We start from the raw sequence: 20,940 nt of genomic DNA, 5'->3' as shown, positions 1-20,940 counted from the left end.
TTGATGCTACTGTATTTGATATTCGTTCTATACACTGATCTTAAAATATGTATTCCCGCTCCAAATCGATTTGGAGATATTAATTTAGAGTTTTTTTAATTGGACTTTAACGTGGTACACCTGCAAGTGAGACTTGTCAAGCAATGTAGCGCTAGATTACAAAACTCTATGCTGTTAAGGTAAAACTTAACTCTTTCTCTCCGAACTGACGATACCAGCGTTGATTCCACCATAATCTGGTAAATAATTACGGAGAGAAAGAGTTTAACTGGTTTACCATTGTTGTCATAGCAAACACCCATTACACAATATATTATGTAGATATGTACCAGTATTTTATTTTTAAACTGACATTGTAAAACGAATAATATTACATTTTCTGTGTTGCAAAATATGCTCAGTGCTATAATGATCTAATATCTTTTATAGATATGTGCAGCCTTTGGATGGAATATCTGGTTGAAGGTTTCCATGCTGCCTATTGTCACTTATGTGGGGACTTGTTCGGATTCCAGCGAATACTGGGATTTCGGATTTCGGACACCCCTGCGTCCACACAACTCTAATGGGTATCTGACATCAGTTAAAGAAAAGGTTGGGGTTGGTTGTGCTAATAACATGACATCCTCTTTAACCGTGGGTCACAGAAGTAGATGACCTTTAGATCACCTGCCCTATAGATCACAAGGTCTAAAATGGGCTCTTTACTTTTATATTTCTGGCTCTGATAAAGCAACTCATCTTGATATAAATCTTGAACTACAATTTCCTACCCTCCACTGGGATTCGAACCCGAGCCACACTTAAGTGGACACTTCTTTTAAGCCACACAATCTAAAGTTTATATAGTTATGCCGGGGAAGGGGACATAATTTATAACACAAAGAAGTCGATCGAATATTCCTTAAGACACGAAATCGTCCTTGTAATGGCAATAAAGAAATAATCCTCAAATTTGATGTTTGTCTGGGTTAGGCTGACCTTGACCTGGACACTGGGTGAATATATCCTCAAAATCGGAGGGAAGAAATTGTAGATATAATCTGACAAGTACGCTGTGATCTAGTCTAAAATTATTTGCTTGTCGATGCCTGGTGTGTGTTTATGGGGTTAGCTGGCAAGATTTAATGTAATCTTTTTTTTTTTATAAAGAATAAACAGGAAATATATTTTATTTGATTCCAAGAAGATAAGTTCATGTTTCTCTACGCTTATCTGTAGTCTTATACTCAATAGTGCTATGTTTTACATTTGACTAATATTAATACATGGCCGGGTAGAGAAATACAATTTGGTCTTTCTTTTCATATGATAATGTATGACCATTATTGTAGGCACTCTTATGCACTAATCCTAGTACACTTCTTGATTATTAGCGCTTCCCGAAATGGGTATAATTGCAATAGTAAGTTCCCTTTCAGACCTTGCGATCTATAGGGCAGATGATGTTATGGTCATATGTTTCTTTGGCCAACGGTTAACGAGCAGGGTGTCATGTGGCCAGCACAACGACCAGCCGCCGGTTACTTTCCCCATCTAAAGTCAAGTAGCCACTAGAGTTGGGTGGACTCAGGGGCGCCCTAAAAATCCAGAAATTTAATATGTCTTCTCTGAGATTCGAACCCCGGGTTTGGAAGCTAAGCGCTGGATGGCTTCCTGGTCTTGCGGTTTGCGAGCTGGACTGTCGTTTGGATTTATCGATGGTCCCGGGTTCAAACCCTGCCAGCTCCCATCCCCCGTCGACCGAAACATGTAAAACATTTTTTTACAAAAGCGCTTGACCACTCGCCCATCTTGCCCCTAAACGCTAAATGTCTTGCAGAATGTACACAATTTTTATTGTTTTTTGTTTGAATTTGTGTAAATTCTGCAACGCAGATTGCACTTACTAAATGAAAAGGCTCCTTGAGGCTTTAATAAAAGATTGACCATTTAGAAAACCATCACTTTAGGATCATTAATTCAGTAACACCCGTTTGGCCAGTCTCATTTTTAAACCCTAAATTCTAAACAACAGTTTATTGCATACATAGGAATATTAACCATGTAATGCTAATAATAACGTATCCTGTGGTATCATATCGTCAGTCACACTAACAATAATATCAGCAATACTTTTCTTGTTTTTATAGAGAAGGAAATAATAGTTAATAATAATCTTTATTGTCCGTAAGGAAATTTGTCTTACAATGTGTGCATTTCACAATAGGGTTGCTGATACTTCATAGCTTTAGATATTTATGTTGAAAATATTGAGACCTGTTTTTTTTACCTTCCTGAGAGGGCCACTTCGGGGACCGATTCTGAATTTGCGTTACCACACAAACTGTCTTTTCAACAACATTTTTTTGTTGTTGAAAACATTACATTATATATTAGTCAGGGTTTGAATATCGGTAGAGTTTGCTTTTAAGACACAAGACCAAGGCTGGTGTCTATTCAAAGAACAAATCTTATGTCTTCGGACCAAGGTTTGAATCATTGTTAACATTGTGATCTACAAATTAAGCCAATTGACCTAAAACCAGCGGTAAAGAATATGTGTGTGTGTGTGTGGTGCGACCTAACCCAGAGGGAAAGAGTGTATGATTGTGTGGATAAAAGAAAGAGAGAGTGAGAGAATTCACAAATTGACTTACATTAATACTTGTAATACATCATTAAATGTATTAATCATTTTTAAGTTGTAGATAGTGATGTCTATACTACTAGACATTCCTAAATTTTCGTATGAAGAATTAACATATTGCTGTCTTAAAATGATTACATATAAGAGACAAGATGTATCTAAATTTAATGTAACTTCTTGATGGTTGAATTTTTTAAAACTCATCTATATTCTTTATCTTACTTAGAGCAGATTATGTAAAGATTATTTTTTTCTATGGTGGAACTCACATAAGCCAACCGCCTTTTCCTTTCACCAACTCACGTCATGCACCCATGAGAGTTCAGTAGACTCAGATACGTCCTAAAAATTATAAAATTAAGCAATTCCCTTTTTTCGCCAAGATTTCAACACGAAATTCCGCGGTTTAGCTAAGCGCTTAACCAATCATCCACCAAGCCCAATACTCTAAATAGTAATTTCTATAAATAGAATAGCTTGAGTGATATATAAAGAAAAAAAAAACTTTTTTTTTGGGGGGGGGGGGGGGGGGTTAAGAGCAAAACCTAAACGTATAAGAATTCCAAAACACTGACATACATAAGTTTATGGATTACATACATTTCTGTCCGGTGGGTCAATGAACTCAATTGTCGACTCCTCCCCGTCCAGTAGAACCGACACTGTATGAGGCTCGTGGCTTTCTGAAAATTAAGAGAAAAATAATCTTTGATAATTACTGTTCTCCAACTTTTCAAAATAAAAACAATTAGTTGAAATTGTTGAAATTTAAAAAAAAAAAACATTACTTCCTCGTGTATACATAATACATATCATTATGTTGTTCTACACAAATCATAATTTTGGAATCAAAGGTAATCAACTCCATAATTATGTTCTAAATCCCATGAAGTTAATTCCCCTTGAAACAGTATTATTTCGTAAACGTATTTACAAGATTGTCCACCTATTAAAAATCAAAAAAAACTATCCTGTTTCCCCCTTCCCCAAACACCGCCCTCTTTTCATCACTCTGCACTAACATTTGGTTTCAGCGGGCAGGTAATTACAAAAAATCGAATAGCACACTTAGTGATATCATCATTAGCTCTATTAAGCCAGTGTTTCCCAAACTATGTTCCGCGGAACCTTAGTGTTCCGCTAGGTGTGAATAAGTGTTTCACAAACTACTGGACTACTGGAACAATTAACTAGAAGGCCACCACGTGAATTAATCTCTTACAAAAATATGCAAATTATTCCCTTAAATAGTCAGAATGTGCGAAGTGTTCCGTTAAAGGAAAACGTGTGGGAATTAAGCACTCGTTGTTCATGTGCTTTGTTCAGGCGCGGACTTGTTCATCTGATTAAAATATGAAATGAATGGACTATATTTTGTACGCTCATGTGTTAAAGTATAAAGCTATCTTTGCGAAAAGTAGATGTATCATCTTAGACTTTTATTAGATCCAGATCTAGACTTTCGATAGAATTTTAAGTTCTGCACATGCGTAACCTTTTGGTCTTGTCGAATGAGAGTAACACGCAATAACATGAAAGGGATTTAATGTACGTCGAGACATCTAAATTCGCAGATACAAGGAACGAATTTATATAAAAATGCTTATTAAACACAACTTTGAAAGATATTTTTATTAAATAATGAAATGATAGGACTATATGTGTCAAATAAAAAATATAAAAAAACTATCTTTGCAAAGTGTAGTTCTTAAAATTACATCTAAATGGCGCCTTCGCTCTGCGTATGCGCCTTGTCTCATGTAAACATGGCTATATGACCTAGATCCATGAAATAGTAATACTTTCATAGAGTTGGACAACTTTTTTTTTGGAGGGTCATAAGCTTGTTTAATGGCTACTTTACATATGTTACTGTTCCAGATTGTACCCAAGTACCCTAACGCCTTACTTTCTACATTATATTATAGAAGATATAAAATCTAATCGTTCTTGAGTTTCAGTGTAGACTTGAATTAAGACTGGATACGGCCCTAATTTAATTGTGCTATAGGGGCCCTTGTAATCAAACAAAAGACAAATTTTACTTTGTTTTTTCTTCAAAATGATTGCAACTATCCCAATAAAGATTTTTTACGGGGACCCCCAGTCAGTGAAGGCCCTTAGCTGTTGCTAGTGTTGACTATATGTAAATCCAGCAATTAGTTCTATTAGGTTTTAGCTTGACACAGTTGATCCAATCAAACCATGTAAGCGTCATAGTTGTCTCATTCACACAGTTTCATAAAAACTTGAAAATCTCTTTTACGAAGAAAATGAAGACATTCACAGTCTCTTAATAATATTATTAAATGTAAAAAAAACCAAAGAAATGATAATCGATTTTCGAAGGGACAAGAAGGAAAATGATATTGTTTCTGTAGCTGGAGAGACTATTGAAATTGTGCAAACCTTTAAATACCTCTGTACTATCCTAGACATTAAACTAAATTTAACTGCAAATACTGATTATATCAGCAAAAAAGGGCAGCAAAGATTACGATTACTAAGAAAACTGTCCTCGTTTAATGTTAGCGAAAAGGCCTTGGCTATGTTTTATCACGCTCACATCTGCAATATTTTAAGTTTCAATATCACTGCCTGGTATGGCAATCTGAGCATTAAAAATAAAAATAAACTTTATAGAATCCTAAATGCTGCTGGTAAAATCATTGGCAAAAAAAACAAACCCCAGTTGGGCAGTTGTTTGAGAAAAACATCTATAAAAAAGCTAACAAGATCCTCGAAATAAAGAATCACCCTTTGTGTCATGGCAGTCAAATCATTAAATAAGAACAATCTGGTATAAACTTTGTCACATGTAAACTAAGAGTGAGTCTGGTGTGAATGTACACTTTGGTTTCTTATATTTATAAGGTTTTTTGTTTGGTGTAATGCACAAATTGTAAGACAAATTTCCATACGATAATAAAGATTATTATTATTAATATTAATATTAATGTAGCAAAATATAAACTACGAATTAGTTTAGAAAATGTTCAAGTATTATCAAACCATCTCACAGTTCAGGTAAGTTTACCTACATATACAGTCAATAATGAGATGTAGAAAGAAGGAGTACAATGAAACAGCGCCTGGTGATTACAGATACCCAACCCTTGACTGCAGCTGTGTATCAAGGATTGGCCTCTTTAGTCACGTGAGAAGTTGCAAAGGGATAACATTACTCCTTGAGATGGCAAGACGTAAAATGCTACAGAGATATTCAATAGTCACACGCTTCCATCTATGGGGTTGGGTGGATAAGTGGTTAAGCGCTTGGGATTTTTAGGGCGCCACTGAGTCCACTAACTCTAATGGGTATCTGACTTTAGTTGGGGAAAATATAGGCGGTTGGTCGTTGTGCAGGCCACATCACACCCTGCTTGTTAACCGTTTGCCATAGAAACAGATCTGAAATGGGAACCCTTACTTTACACGCTTCCATCTGGTGCCTTGTCATCAGCCACTAATCTCCTTTATACCTGTTACATGCGATTGCATCTTAGTAAACGCAGACACATTACGTCATTGCGTGTTATTACATCAGATGACAACATTTAATACGCACATACAAACATACATTTCATAATTGTCCTCTTAAACGGCTTATTTACTCATAAGTATTTTTAAATTCCTTAAGACCTATCTGTTCAAAACTATTGTTTTAGATTAGTTGGTCATTTTAGCTCTCGTTATTATGTTGGTAATGTTGCCCGCAGATATGTCCATAAGAGTTTTATTACCATGGGAATCTCATGGGAAACGTCCCATGAGATGTGATGGGAAAGCACACATTTGCATTTCCCATGATAGTTGATACTTGATATTGTAAAATAAATGTAGGCTGATACTCGCAGTTGCGTAATTGCAACAAAATAGAATTCATTCATCATCTATGTAACTGCATGTTGGTATGAGAAGGATTTCGAGTCTAAGGAATAATTTCGGTTTTCCTAGGTTTTTTAAAGGTTGTGTTTAGGTTTTCTCAACTTAACAAGATAACTTTCATAAATTTAATGAATTTATTTGAACTGTGTTCCATATTAATATTAAAATGGTAATCCCGTGGAATGGGATGGGATAGAATAGAAAAATATGTCGCATGGACATCCCTGGTTATCCGACCTGAGTCTACATCATGTTTGTTGACAGCGCTCTATAAAAATAAATTGTTATTATTATTAAAATTTCTTATTTACGTGTACGGGTCAAAGAGTTACAATTTGAAACTGAGTGAGTTTTGAGTTTTTCTGGGTTTTTTAAAAAAGTTTTTTACATGGAAATAGAAAGAAACGAGGCAGAAAGATGCATGCTGGGATACTAATGGCACTGAATCCCACAGAAAGCCATTTTTCTGTAAGCCAACATTTCCATTTTGTTTTTCTGTCAACTGAATTTACTAAAAATAGTTTTCAAGACCATCTCATTCGTCCAGATAATTTTTCCGCCCACCGACCCACTTCCCGACGCTCGCCCCATGTGTCCAGTTTAATGAGTTCCATATTCGTGACAGTTCGGCCCTGGAGTTCAAGAGAGCAAGCGTAGGTTGGGGCCCAATTTCTCAACATACAAAAGTCATTAGGCCAGTCATCTTCTGAGAATTGCGCGCGTCTTCCTAATGTCCCTTCAGCACGTACATATAAAGTTTAGCAGACGACACAGAACTTTGTTAAGAGTGGTCATTAACAGACAATTGGTATTTCTATTATGGAAGGTCGACGTGACCTGAAGGACCAATGACGTCAAAGAAGCCAGCTTTATTTAGATAGTCAGTCTTGTCAGCCAGTGTTTTAAATTTCTCTGAAAAAAAAAATGTTAACACAGCCGTATCCGAGCCTAACACCAGATATAAATGGGATCAAGCTGATTTAGTTAAAGCGTTTAATTCAACTCTACAACAGTTCATACTTTATTCCCCAAAAATTAGTTCATGGTTTGAGACGGATTTACGCAATAGAAATTTTATAACTTTTAGTGTCTACCATAAATGGATATAAGTTGTGTGTAGTTTGTCTGTCCGTCTGTCCGATAGTCGTTCCTTCTATCACATATTGATAACAACTTCCCGTTCATCACCTTTCTCTTCTATCTAAAGACTAAGTCTACATTTCAATTGCTGCCTCTCCAATGACTCTGTAGTGGAAGTATGTCTCCGCCTTAAGCATTCTCTTCTACCCCACTGTCTTTGATCTATTATATATATATTTCGTACGTAATAGTTTTAATTTAATGCCGTTGGTATTATAAGATAAGAGAAGAAGCAATGTAAAAAGCCCACTGATGGATGCAATGGAGGAACGTGCTTAACGAGAGAGGTATCACATGACCTCATGCCCCAATCAACTCTCGCTACGGCCCGCAAATATTTATCTTACGTAAAAACGTTCCTGGCATTGGGCCTGGACAGACCTACAGACAATGTCTGGACGTGGGAAATGTCTTCTGAGACCGACATTTACAGAACGTCCACATGGCTGAACAGGCCTAATAATTTTTTTTCTTCAATTAAAATGAAACATTAAACAAAGCATTGAAGATAAGAAGTAGTTTGAGACAGTAAAGAGAATAAAGAGACCAGATATCAGAGAAAGAAAGAGAGAAACAGTTGAAATTTTAAAATTGAAATTGTTAAAAGAAAGAAAAAATAACTCTGGAAGAAAAAGAAAGAAAAAATAACTCTGGAAGAAAAAGAAAGAAAAAATAACTCTGGAAGAACAAGAAAGAAAGAAAAAATTACTCTGGAAGAAAAAGAAAAATAACTCTGGAAGAAAAAGAAAAAATAACTCTGGAAGAAAAAGAAAAAAAGAAAAAATAACTCTGGAAGAAAAAGAAAAAAAGAAAAAATAACTCTGGAAGAAAAAGAAAGAAAGAAAAAATAACTCTGGAAGAAAAAGAAAGAAAGAAAAAAAAACTCTGGAAGAAAAAGAAAAATAACTCTGGAAGAAAAAGAAAAAAAGAAAAAATAATTCTGGAAAAAAAAGAAAAAAAGAAAAAATAACTCTGGAAGAAAAAGAAAGAAAGATAAAAATAACTCTGGAAGAAAAAGAAAGAAAGAAAAAATAACTCTGGAAGAAAAAGAAAGAAAGAAAGAAAAAATAACTCTGGAAGAAAAAGAAAGAAAAAATAACTCTAGAAAAAAAAGAAAGAAAGAAAAAATAACTCTGGAAGAAAAATAAAAATAAAATGCTTTTACCCAGAGAGCAAAAAATACAAAGAAAAAGAACAAAGAAGCTACATAGCAAAAGAGACATTAGATGGTTAAGAAAGACAGAGGAGAATAAGGCATACAGTTCAAGAGAAAAATACATGAAAAACCAAAGAGGAAGAAAATAACAAAGGAGCGACAAAGAAAAAAAGAGAGACAATGATAAAGACAAAGAAGAAAAGGAGAGAAAAAGAGATAAAGAAAAAACTGAAGAGAGAGAAAAAGAGAAAACAAGATAAAAGTGTGGTTCCTGGATCAAGACTCCTGCTAACCGACCAGAAGGGTTATCTCCAATTAAATACGACAGTGATATTTAAGTGAATTATTTACATAAAAACGAAGCTCTGGCATTTAAAGGTCGACCTCGCTTTCCCGCCAAGTCTGCTTCAAAGAATGTAGGTTAACGGACACACAGGTAAAAAGAATCATCACGAGAGAAGTTTTTCATTTAGTTATAGAGAAAAAAAATTACTTTTCACAGTAGCTTTAATTGTATGCGTGTCTGTATAATTTTTGGTGTGTCTCATTGTGAATGTATGTATGTGTGTATTTGTTTTTTTTTTGTTTTTTTGTTACACTAAACACGACACAGACAGCGCTCTACGTATGACCTAGATAATATAGAGATGCGTTATTCAAAGAAATGAAATTCACCGTGAATGATTCGATAATTTGTCAGAGCTGCAGGAGATGTGTTAAACGTTGAGTGATTTAATCAGGAACAGAAGGAATGATATAATAAATTGTTCTACAAGTTTTCTAAAAACAGAAAAAACACTTGCAATTTAAACATAAAGAAATAAATTGTAATTTTTTTGTCACTTGAAATGAGCAAAAATGCTTACAAATTTGTAAATGTGGATCAACTTTAATGTTACATCTTACACTTGACTTTTGACCATGACAGTCTGAAATCAATGGAAAATCAGAACACAAAAAGAAATCCCCATAACAGCTTCCGATTTTGTGTGTGTGCGTTTATTTTCTTTAAGCCTTATGTATATCACCTAATCTACATGTTTATGGAGTACACAATGTAGTTGTGTATACATTGTTTTTTTTAATAATTGTTTTATTAACATTGAATCAATTCGTAAGTTATATTCAGGTGATCTCTGTATGAATAGTACATTAAAATATTGATATCAAAATATACACTTTTAGCCAGAGTTAAAGCAAAATGAAAGATATATTATTGACAAATATTTACATGTGAATAAAATTTAGTAAACAGTACAAAAAAAAAAGTTGTTTGTTTAAAAAAAAAAAAACAAGATTCCGCAGCATACGCCTACGTTTGAAGAGTCTGTGACCTCTGAACGCAGGCACGCAAACTCTGACGTCATCCGCTTGACCAACAAACCAAGATGTTTAATAAACTTTACAACGAAGGCATCAAATGGTTGGCATATCGAGAATATAAATGTTTATTTAAATAAACAAACTTTATTCTAAACAAAAAATAATGTAGATGTACATATGTGTGTGGAACACAATATTAAATAAATGCAATGTTTGACACGTAGGTATTTGTTTAGCGATTAAGTTGAAAACTTATTCTGACATATATATGACACAATCTATGTATTGGTTGATAGCCAAATCTGAATTGGATTAAAATATTGGCATGGATCGTTCACTAAATATTGAGACATTCTTGAACAAAATTAGATCTAACCACTGAAATTCTATCTAGAACAGACTTATCATTTAAAACAAGAAAAACATTTTAAAAAAACACTTTTAAGAAAAAAAACTTATATTAGGCGTAGTTGTATCAATTAGTTTTTGATCAGTTATGTAATTTAATTTGTAATAGATCTTGACTAACAATAAGTCTCTGCGATTAAAAAAAATTAACAATTGTTTTTGGTTTGCGCAATTTCATGCTGTGAGTTTTCTCCATATGTTATGATCATATCACTTGACTGGATCAGTTGGAAAGCGGTGAGGATAGAAAGCAGGGGGTATCTGGGTGATCGCTTTTTAAATGAATTTTTGTTTAAAAAAAAGTGAACTGCCTTAATTCAAACATAAGGGCTAAAGCCTACTCAGCCTCCTCAAGCCAATATACTAACTACTCTGCCAGTGAAATGCTTATAAAAAAAGAAGGTTTTATTGTTATCTAATGTTATTTTCAAACTTTTCTCTTTAAAAATGTATTAAAGGGACTAATTCTACTTATACCGTCTTATCAGACAAGTTAGTTTCAAACTTTTCTCTTTAAAATGTATTAAAGGGACTAATTCAACTTATACCATCTTTTCAGTCAAGTAAAATTTCTTTCCCTTGTTAGAGATAACAAACATATTAATTTATTACTGGTAGTCTATTAACTAATAGGCTAATTGTTTTGTGAGATAAAAGAATTAATTGTGCAACATATCAGCTTGATCCGAGATTGGGAATGGGAGAAATAACGTGTACAAACTTTTTACCAGACAGAGTGTTGTATAGCTTTGTATAAAATTTGATGATATGAAACGAAATTATCATTAGGCTGAAAGATATCTTATCTTCTTATATAATACAGACGTTACTTCAAATAAGAAGATGATTACGTCCTACGCGTCATGCATTTAGTCATGCATATTAACCAATGACTTAAATTCTGCCAAGTCACTGGTTTTCCTGGCTAGCTCAGGCAACCCATTCCATGCTCTAATAGCACTAAGGAAGAAGGAGCATTAGTACAAATTTGTCCTAGCATATGGGACGAGGAATGTGCCTTTATCTTTGTGTCTTTCAGAGTATTTTATTAAATTTATTCAAATAAATATTCAGATAATTCAAAGTAGCCTAGATGTGGGAGTGGAAAGGTAAAAGATTACAACTACGACTACCTCAGACTGTCTCCCCTGGTTCTAAGGGCCCAATGGCTTTGCCCGTGCTTTAATTTCAAATAAAGTATTTGTGTTGTTTCATCAAACTGCTAGTATCTGTTATCACCTGACGCTCGTGTGTTGATCGTGGGATTAAGGGGGACTGAGCCTTATCAATAAAAAAACAAAACAAAATCAAAACATTTAGTTTGCTCTCAAAATCTGATATTGTGTCCTTTTTAGTAGGGAACTATGTATGTTTAAAAATTGTTAAAATTTGTTACAAAGCTTATATCAACTCACTCCCTGTCTGGTAAAAAGTTTGAACCTGTTATTTCTACCACTTCACATTATCAGATCAAGTTGATACTTTGCACAATTATTCATTGTACATGACAAAACATGAATCAATTAAAAACAACAATAAGTTATTAATTATTGGTGATTAATGACTTTGTTTAACATCGAAATAAGGGTATTAAATGCTTTTTAATTAGAGATGTGGATGTCTTTTCTGAAGTTTTTTTCTCACTTTCCATTCTCGTATCAATTTACATTTTTACATGATCATTAATGGTCAATGACAATAAACAAATCAATCTAAAAAATCAAACAATTCGTTAATCAATAAGTAGTAATTAATAGATTTAATTTTATATCGCAAAAGGTGATTAAAACTCTGCCATAAACAGATGGATGACATTAATTAGCGTTTTGTTTTTTTACTTAGATTAGCTTTGTTTTTAAAAAAAGTATTCTTTTTGATTTTGCTTGTTATTGTATCTTTTTAGCATAATGTCAGGACCTTACGATAAGGGGATGGAAGGTCATCTGTTTCTGTGGCCCACGGTTAACGAAGGTATTATGTGGAAGCACAAGTAACAACGCATTTACACGTACACGACTAATGTCAGGCACCTTTAGAGTTAGGTGATCCATAAAAGCGTCCATAAAATCCCGAAAATAATAATCGCAGTTTTTACCAGGATTTGAACTCATGACTTCTCGGTTTGAAAGCTTAGCGCTTTACCCCTCAGCCACCTGTACTCATATAGACATGTACACAAAAACAATGTACCTCACTTGACTAGCAGTAAGTTATAAAGACTGATTGGAGGATTCTTGTTGGACATTCTCCAGTCGCGCCAAGTTTGATATCCCAAAACCTACAAGGCTGTTGAGCATAGCGATGACAAAACATCAAGTTCAAAGGTGATAATGTCATCATAACGAGGCTAGCTTGTTGAAAGCGAATCTAGACTCTTACGTTAACTTGTAGAACTTCCGCTTGTACAAATGAACGAAAAGAACCGGAATGATGCTCACTTTTACCCGTAAGAGTGCAAAGCAAATAGATAATATGCGACAGATTCTGTTAAGCTTGAAAAAATAATAAGCAAAATATTTTTTTAAATACTTTAAATAAAAAACTTTTGTTATGAAGAGAGCTGCTTAATTACTGCCATTTCTCTCAATACTGCCAATTTGTTTCCTTTATTCTTTATGTATTAACTACCACTAATTAATTAATTGTTTAATTTTTAGTGTGTTGTCTCCGTCAATGAATAATTGTGCAAAGTTTCAACTTAAATGGCAGTGAGAGAAAAAAAAAAGAATCCTACCAAATAGACGGATAGACCGAAGGATGGATTGAGTTAACATAACGAAACGAGAGATCCTGGGTTCAAATTTCAATAAAAACTGGGATTTTGAATTTCTGGATTTTAAGGACGCCCCTGAGTTCACCCAACTCTAATGATGTACCTGACTTTAATTGGGGAATACAAGGTCTGAAAGGTGGCACTTTACATTTTTTTTTACTTACATAATTACATTGAGAGTTTCATGCATTAAAATAAGTCCATTAGGTAGTTTCTGAGACAAGGCTGTTGTTCCAGTCTGACACACGCTAGTTGGTCCAAAGAGAGTGTGTCTTGTCCAACAGTAGACCACGTAACTATACATAGAAAACTATCACAGCCAGACAGTGTTTCTATTTTTAAACAAACCTGGCAGGTGGGTTTACCTCTCCTCCCCCCGCCTCCTCTACCATCGCTCTTTTCTGTATCACTTTTCCCCCATAACCTCTATTTTTGCTCATCAGATAGAGAGCTCGGAGATAACGCACGCAACCAGAGAGTCAGAGGGTAAGATACGCATCCTTCACGGTCGGGGTAGGGACTCAATTCTTACCAGCGCTGAAAATTCTGGGGCCCACGTAACGTGGTGAGTAGAGCAGAAGTCGAGTTGGACATTTAGTCACGAACCAGGCCTCCTGGTCAACAATCAACTCTTTCAAAACGTTGGTGATCAGTCGTCATCTGCTCATGTAATGTCTCTATTTTTAGAAAAAGTCCTGATTTGGATGCGCATACTCACACACACGCATACCCACACGCACGCATACCCACACACACGCATACTCACACACACGCATACCCACACACACACATACTCACACACACACGCATACTCACACACACGCATACTCTCACACACGCATACTCTCACACACGCATACCCACACACACGCATACTCTCACACAAGCGATACCCACACACACGCATACTCACACACACGCATACTCACACACACGCATACCCACACACACACGCATACTCACACACACGCATACTCTCACACACGCATACTCACACACACGCATACTCACACACACACGCATACTCACACACATCTATATAAATATAAACACTGTCTTCAAAATGTTCGGATTGGAAGTTCTTATCTCATAAACATTAGAAGCTCCTTCAAAAATTAAAGATTATTGCGTAATACACGTCTGCAGGTGTTAATATGGTCTTGCATGTTAATTAGAGACTTGAACTCTGCTAAATTATAAACATGTTATCTCTAGAAATCTGTCAACAAGTGTGTAATGTTAGCCTAATTATACGTTTAGACCGGAAGCGGAAGTATGAAGAAAAACACTATCAAGTAAATTTCGATTTTCCAATATATTATCAAATCGTTTAAAAGAGATAAAACAGCCCCCCCCCCCCCCAAAAAAAAAATTACGCTTAGTACAGTGATGCCCAAAATACGGCCCGCGGGCCAGATCCGGCCCGCGAAATGTTTCTATCCGGCCCGCCGAAACGACAGCACAAAGTGTAGAAAATCCCCTCTCCAAAGGTTTGATAAAGTTATTTTTTTACCTACGTTAGGGCCCTAACTTTTCCTCTGATGGATTGATACCATGACCTTTGACATTGTGTTTATGAAATGTGACTAGATGTATAATCTAACAGGAAAAGTGAATGGATCTTTACTACTTTTTTTTTGCGAACATGACAATGAGCCAATGTATTTGATTTGGAAAGATAGTGTGGCTGTTTAACAAAACATCAAACAAATATGGAAGCATTCTTGATTTGATTCGCGAATAAAATATTATTAAACTTCGCCTAGAGATTGAAGAATTGAAGTTGCCAAAAACAGAAAAGAAAATGAGTTGGCGGTTAAGCTAGATAGAATGTTGCTCGTATTGTAAGTAGAGAAATGAAGCCATTGTTCCGAAGTGTATAAAAGAAGACAAACTTCAAACATCTCACTAATTAATGTAAGTGCTAGATCCACGAATTTCTAATAAAATAGTTTTAGTTCTATTTCATTACGTTTTTGTATCTTTTCGGTCATGTGGCCCGCGACACTAGTGTCGGAAATTAAAATGGCCCGCAGGTCGAATTAGGCTGGGCATCACTGGCGTAGTATAAACGGTTTTACAGCTAGGAACAGACACACAAAAAATGATGTTTCAAAATATAAAAAATTCTTTTAAAAATCAAATTTATAATTGGGGCACTTATCATGAGACAGATTTATTTCATTTTATTGATTAATTTAACACAAATCATGTGCTGCTAATCTTGTGATAAAAATAATGAGACACATTATTTTATACCAGTGATGGCCAGTGATAGGTTTATGAAATAGGAGAGCGGCAGAAACTAAAAGTGGACTCTGAATTTTGAAACGAATAGAAAAGTGAACGGATCTTTACCTTTTTTGTGAAACATGATAACAAGCCGACATATTTGTTTTATATAGAAAATATGGCTCTTTATAAAAATTCATCGTATAAAAGACATAATGGGACAAATATAACGTCCTTATTGGTTTGAGCAGCAAATAAAAGAATGTGAAACCACAGCTAGAGATTGGAGGATCCATGGGAATATTTGCAAAAAAAGAGACTCGAAAGTGAGTCGTTGGTAAAGCTAGCTACACTGTTGCACATATTTTAAGTACAGAAATGAAGCCAGTTTCCAAGGCTTAGATAAACTTCCAATAACCCAATAATTGCTGTAACTACTAGATCCACAAGTTTCTCATAAAAAATTTTTAGGCCAATTTTATTTCTTGTTTGTAAATTTTCGGTCATGTGGCCTGCGACATGAGTGTCAGAAATTAAAATGGCCCGCAGGTTGAATTAGGTTGGGCATCAGAATGTTTTAGAAATTACATGACACAACTGTCACGCCGTATTGAAGAATAACTAATACCTTATTTCCAGGACCGCCTGTGGTGTGAATAAAGCAACAAAGATTTTACCAGAAACTTCTCTTTAAAGAGAGATGATATATGTTATGTACTATATACCCTCCAATTACAGCAACAGAGTAAGAATTGAAAAATAGAAAATGGGATTCCCGATCTCAATTTCTAACGTTGTTTCTGTTCTTAAATTAGAAGCAAGCTAACTAGAATTTGTCTATATTTAGTTTGCCAGCTTTAATTTTGATTTTTTTTTTATTTCTTTTGTTTCAGTTTCACCTTAAGTTTCTTCTTTCCCCCTTTATGAGCGCCCCACTACCGCCCCTTTGGCTCCCAGCGCCCACCAATTTCACGAAAACGCCCCGTTGAAGACCACTGTTACATACAATAATAATAATATACAATAATAACTATATGCATGTCCACCTCCTTCAGTTGTACAACGTCTCTAGTTCAACTCGTAGAACACTTTGTTATGTGACCGTGGGCCGTAGTTGCAGAGACACTAACGTCCACATATAGAGCAGCTTAAGAAGGCTTTCACTTCGGTCGTAGTGGAGCCGGCCATTTGTCGTCTTGCACGCACTTCTTTCAGAGCTGAGGCCCAAGTTTTTTCGATGTCCAAAGCTTTCTTGGTCACCGTCTCTATCCACTCAGTGCTGTTTAGGGCTATGTCTTCCCAATGGTCAGTATCAATGTTCACTGTTTTGAGGTCCCGTTTTATTACACCCACGTAACGTAGGTGGGGGCGGCCAGTTTTTCTTGAGCCAGACGCGAGTTGCCCGTAATGAATGACTTTGTCCTAATCCGGTAATTATGACCACACAAGCGCAGGCGGCGGTGTCTGAGGACTGTAAAGATGCTGGGAAGATCCGTTCGTGCAAGAATCTCAGCATTGCAAACTCTCTCTTGCCTTGTGATTTTGGAGATCCTTCGGAGGCAGCGCAATGCGTTTAGTTTTCTCTCTTGCTTTGCATAGGCATTCCAGAACTTACTGCCGTACAGCAGTGTGCTCAGAACGCATGCCTTGTAGACCATTTTGGTCGATGTGGTTAGCTTTTGATTTTGCCAAACTCTTGGTCTGAGTAGAGCGAAGGGTCGATGCAGCTTTCCCTATGCATTTATAATCTCCCCTTCTAGAGACAGGTTATCTTGAATTGTAGATCCAAGGTAGCAGAATTAATTAAGGCATCCAGCTTGTTATCGTCTTTGAGGATGTAGGGTTGTGCTGTAGCAGGTGATCCCATAACATTTGTTTTCTTCGTGCTAATGGTTAAGCCATACTCTTTACAGACATGAGAGAAGCGGGCCCTATGCATATATATATATATATATATATATATATATATATGTATATATATATATATATATATATATATATATATATATATATATATATATTATATGTATATATATATATATGTATATATGTATATATATATATTTATATATATATATTGTTGTTACTGTTCATTGTTATTGCGTCATTGAATGACTGAGGCGAGTTAGAATGACAATATTGGCAGAGACACTGTATTGTCTACGTGGTCTATGGTATGTCGAAGGACTGACTTAGTTCATGTGTTGGAAAATATGAGATACAGAATCACTCACGAGTCGGAGTATGACAATAAGTGTCACAGTGATCGTGTGTCGGTAGATGCACGCCAGTGTGTCAGGTAAAGGATAAACGTAAGAAGTGATTTGTTGGAGTAATTAAGATAGTGTGTCGTAACGTGCAGGTCATTAAGGTGAGTTTGTTAGACAGTGTTTCAGATTGTAAAGTGCTATATAGTGTGTCGTAGTGTGCAGGTCAATATGGTGAGTTTGTCAGACAGTGTTTCAGAGTGTGAAGTGCTAGATAGTGTGTCGTAATGTGCAGGTTATTATGGTGAGTCTGTTAGACAGTGTTTCAGAGTGTAAAGTACTAGATAGTGTGTCTTAATGTGCAGGTCATTATGGTGAGTCTGTTAGACAGTGTTTCAGAGTGTGAAGTGCTAGATAGTGTGTAGTTGTGCCAGTCAATGGCTCGGAGTGGGCTATCGTATTCAATTCACAATTGTAACAGGTTAAGAATGTATTCAAGCAGGAACACATGATTAAATTCACACACACACACATACACACACACACACACAACACATTGAAGCACACCTGTGAAGCATCTCATGTGAATTTATATGTCAGAGAGACCAGCGCGAGACCTGGAGTTAGGATGATAAGATTCGGCTCTCCGGGCGTCAGGCAGAACAGCTTACCCTTAAGGCGGAGGTAACTATAGCCTCTTCCTCTCAATACTCACACACACACACACACATAGACACATGAAGACTGAGTCTCATAGTGTCAGACATATAAACACACACACTTTTTAGGAATATAAAAATGTCAAAGAGCTAAAACTTGAGCTAAAATTAAAGTAGGACTGTTTATTTAAAAATAGAAGCCGAAGTTATTTTAACTCTTTCTCTCCTAACTGACGATACCAACGTTGATTCCACCAGAATGTGGTAAATAATTACGTAGAGAAAAAGTTAAGTTCATGAACCTGTAAGAATCACAATAATAACTTTATCAAAACAAAACGAAAGCCTGTATTAACTCTTCCCTAACCAATCGACGATACCATCGTTGATTCGACCTCATTAAATTAAACTTGACTTTGTGTTACATAAAAAGAGCATAACTTTCCCATTTAATTCTATACCAAATACAACATTTTCTGATAACAAACAACAAAGCTATTGAAGCCCAATCATAACAGGGGAGTGAGATAGTAATGAGTCCAATGAAGAATACCTTCGAAACGTGGACAAATAATAACGGAGTGAAAGAGTTAACGAAACCTTACCTGCTACATAGAAAGTAAAACAAATCACGCAATCTAACAACCAATTCCTCTGCATAAAAGTAATTGTATTTTTTTCTCAGCAAACTGAATCAGTTTCCAAGCCATCAAACTTCTCTTGTTTGCATTTAGACATGTATATTGGCAATGGCGTAGCTAGGTGAAGGGAAATCCCCCCCCCCCCGGGCCCCCTTTCGAGGGTCTCCCAAATGAGTGTCCGAAATTTGTTTTTACATTAAATATTACGCAATTATCTTATGTCATAATGTTGAATGTCAAATTGCAGGGGCTCCTAAAGAGGTCAAGCCCCTGGGTCCCTAAATCCTTAGCTACGCCCCTGTATATTGGTAGGAGCTGTTTAATGAACGAATATATTAACATCTTTATGAGTTACAGGCAAAACACCAAGGATGGTAAATATTTTTATAAAAATATCACAAGTCTATGTACAGAATCAATGAATTGAAACCTCTATAGAGGTCTTGGAGAGATAAATTTTAAGTTATGATAGTTATGTATGTCGCTGTGAATTTGAAGCTGTGAAGTGGTATTAAAGTGCTGGAAATTTTCAACTATGAAGAGGTCTTAAAGATATATAAAAACACTGAATTTGAAGCTATAAAAATGTTTTCAATAGCAACTGAATTTAAAGTTACAAAAACTTCGTAAAACAACAATAAAATGTAATCACCCCAATAAAAAGAAAACTATATGGAGAGCTCCCTGATTTGGAAACCACTGCGCAGTTCATCTCATGTATTGGTCTAGTCATCTGAACGCTCCAACATGACAATGAGAACGAAGAAGAAGAAGAAGAAGGAATGAAAGATAGTAATAGTCGATGGCGAACACTAAACGAGACATTAAGATCAACTAGAAATGTGTAAGACTGTCTTACAAAGTCTTGTCTTAATTTCTGCATTATGCGATGTCCTTTTTAGTGGTAGAAAATAATTTAAGAAGCAGAAATGTTTAGAAAACATGATAATTCATGCAGTTCTTCAAATTTTAAAACATTTTCCCTCAAACACTGGATAGTCAACGTGGTGCATTTAAGGCAATGATGTCTATTTTTATATTTAAAATTGGAGGCTTGGTGGCTGAGTGGCTTAGCGATAGGCTTTCAAACCGAGTCCCCGGGCTCAAATCCTGGTAGGATGTGATTTTTAATTTCGTGATCTGTGAGAGCCTCTGAGTCCATCCAGCTCTAATGTGTACCTGACATTAGTTTGGGGACAAATAAATGTACTTGATCGTTAACCGTGGACCACAGAAACAAATGACCCTTACATCATCTACACCAGTGATGCCCAGTCTGCGGGCTATTCCAATTTCCAACACTCGTGTCGCGGGCCATAATCAACAAAAATGTACAAAAGATGAAATGAAATTGACCTGAAACTATTTGATTAGAAACCCGCAAATATAGTACTTACACTAATTGATGGGTTATTTGAATTTTATATTTTTTTACGCGCCAGAAAATAATTGCCGTCATATTTTTTTTATAATGCCGTTTGTGTATTGTTGATTAATTAAACAGCCACACTTTCTGTACAATGCAAATATTTTGGCATATTATCATGTTCCGCGAAAAAAAAAGGAAAGATCTATTCAATATTCCTGGTAGATTATACATTCAGTCCCATTTCATCAACGTACAAATATGTTAAATGCCTCTAACAATCTATCAAATAAAAAGGTAAGGGTCCTAACGTAGTCAGAGATAATTTCGCAAGGTCTGAAAGGGAAACTTTTTTTTCAATATATTTAAAATCAGAATCACGAGTTTTTTTTAAACCAAAAAATATTTTTTATCTTCCTAATTCATTTTGAAGATATCTACATTTTTAAGATGTTAATTTGGGTCTTTCTGGTTTGTGGTTCATAAGTTTTGCCTAATAATTAATCTAAATATTCTAA

At 35.4% G+C, this 20,940-nt stretch overlaps 1 protein-coding gene across 1 annotated transcript in view; it reads right to left on the bottom strand.

The window, feature by feature from the left end:
• The window catches only part of LOC106053634 (GTP-binding protein GEM-like), a 76,452-nt gene that overhangs the window by 12,306 nt on the left and 43,206 nt on the right, over positions 1 to 20,940 (bottom strand). The window contains exon 3 of the mRNA XM_056036843.1: positions 3,230 to 3,312. Within this exon, the coding sequence (XP_055892818.1) occupies positions 3,230 to 3,312 (83 nt within the window). The remainder of the gene's footprint in view (positions 1 to 3,229; positions 3,313 to 20,940) is intronic.

This window comes from Biomphalaria glabrata, chromosome 7 (assembly GCF_947242115.1).
Source record: "Biomphalaria glabrata chromosome 7, xgBioGlab47.1, whole genome shotgun sequence".
Lineage (NCBI taxonomy): Eukaryota > Metazoa > Mollusca > Gastropoda > Planorbidae > Biomphalaria > Biomphalaria glabrata.
Note: the sequence above shows the minus strand (reverse complement) of the source record. Positions and strands in the feature narration are given on the sequence as shown.